Source organism: Amphimedon queenslandica, unplaced genomic scaffold, assembly GCF_000090795.2.
Source record: "Amphimedon queenslandica unplaced genomic scaffold, v1.1 AMPQUscaffold_10751, whole genome shotgun sequence".
Classification (NCBI taxonomy): domain Eukaryota; kingdom Metazoa; phylum Porifera; class Demospongiae; order Haplosclerida; family Niphatidae; genus Amphimedon; species Amphimedon queenslandica.
In genome coordinates this window covers 6,003-7,566 of record NW_003548997.1, presented here as the reverse complement: position 1 = coordinate 7,566, position 1,564 = coordinate 6,003, and the positions used below count along the sequence as shown (strand labels likewise).

At 43.2% G+C, this 1,564-nt stretch overlaps 1 protein-coding gene across 1 annotated transcript; it reads right to left on the bottom strand.

Moving 5' to 3' along the window:
- Window positions 1-83: 83 nt before the first annotated feature.
- LOC105315348 (uncharacterized PE-PGRS family protein PE_PGRS54-like) lies at window positions 84-1,559 on the bottom strand (the record flags this gene model as incomplete). Its single annotated transcript, XM_020005883.1, has 1 exon — window positions 84-1,559. A coding segment is annotated over exon 1 (1,476 nt), but the record flags the coding sequence as incomplete, so codon positions are not given.
- Window positions 1,560-1,564: the final 5 nt, after the last annotated feature.

Below are 1,564 nucleotides of genomic sequence, written 5' to 3'. Positions count from 1 at the left end.
CCTCTTCTTCCTCCTCCATTTGTACTGGTACTATTTGCTCCCCCTCCTCCTCCTCCTCCTCCGCTTGTACTGGTACCATTTACTTCTCCTCCTTCTCCTTTTCCTCCTCCTCCTTCAGCTGTACCAGTACCTTCCACATTGGCTTCTTCTCCTTCTCCTCCTCCACCATTACTTCCTTTCCCTTTAATGACAGCAGCGGCCTTACAACCACTTCCTCCTCCAGCACTTCCAAAAGAAATTCCGCCAAAATTTGGTGCAATGTTGATTCTAGGAGGACCAACAGACAAGTTAAAATTTCCAATTCCAACTTTTGTAGAAACAGATATTCCAGGACGCATGTGTGTACCAGCACTAATGTTACCAGCTTGCACTCCTGGTTTCAATTCAGCATTAGCACTTACTCCACTACCTCCATGTCCACTTAATTGAACATTAGCGAATTCTCCTTCAAATCCCCCTGTGCTAACACTTGTTTTAGCTGAAGCTGTAGCATCTATTCCAGTCACTCTAACATTTGCTGCTTTTATTGTTGAGCCTTCAACACTTGCCGTAGCTTTTGCACTTGCTCCTCCTTTTATTCCTTCAACAGTTGCTGTACCCATAATCACCTTTTTACCTGTTATATTCATGTCTGCACTTGTTTCAATCTTTTTTTCTACACCAACAACTTTTGCTGAACCAAATTGTCCATCAAACCCTTCAACTTCAACTTTAGCTCCAGCACGTGCTGTAGCATTAGCTCCGGAGACATCTGCCTTGCCTGCATTGATACTAGCACCTTTTACTTCTGCTGAGCTAGAGGCATTTGCTGTTGCTTTAGCTCCAGAAATGGTAGCATTTCCAAAACTAGCAGCTACACCAGTTGCTTTTGCTTCAGCAGATGCACTGGCATCGGCTTGTCCTCCAGTTGCTTTTACTTTAGCTATTTCAGCAGCCACGCCAACACCTTCAGCTTTCCCTGATGCACCAACATTACCTTCAGCACCACTGACATCAGCTTTAAGAGCCGACACATCTCCACCTTTAACTGATGCTTTAACATCTACTCCAACACTTCCCTTTCCTCCTGTTACTTTTAAATCCGCTGCAGTTGCACTTAGGCCCTTCCCTTCTACATTGACATTTATCTTGCCTTCTCCTTTCACACCAGCTGCTGTCACTGTTGCAGTTTTTGTTTCAACCCCTTTAGCATCAGCACTGACGCTCAATCCCTTCCCTTCCATTAAGACTCCTTTTGCATCAGCTTTACCAATTTGCGAATCATGAGCTTTTGCTTCTTTTTTAGTAAAAATTTTCATAAATGATGCAGCAATAGCTTTAAAGCTAAAGGAACTTTCCTTTTCATCAACGGCTGCCTTTTGATCAGCATCTCCTTCTTCTTCTTTATCATCACGATCCTCATCACTCTTTGAACTCCCAGTCTCTTCATCTGTTTCACTCTCTAATGGCATCAAATCGTTTTGACTCACATTATCGCATTCTTCTTCCGAATCAGTAGTGCTGGCAGCTTTCAGTTTAGCAGTCTCCTTCTCTTCTTCTTCTTTGCACTTTGCAATCATTTCTT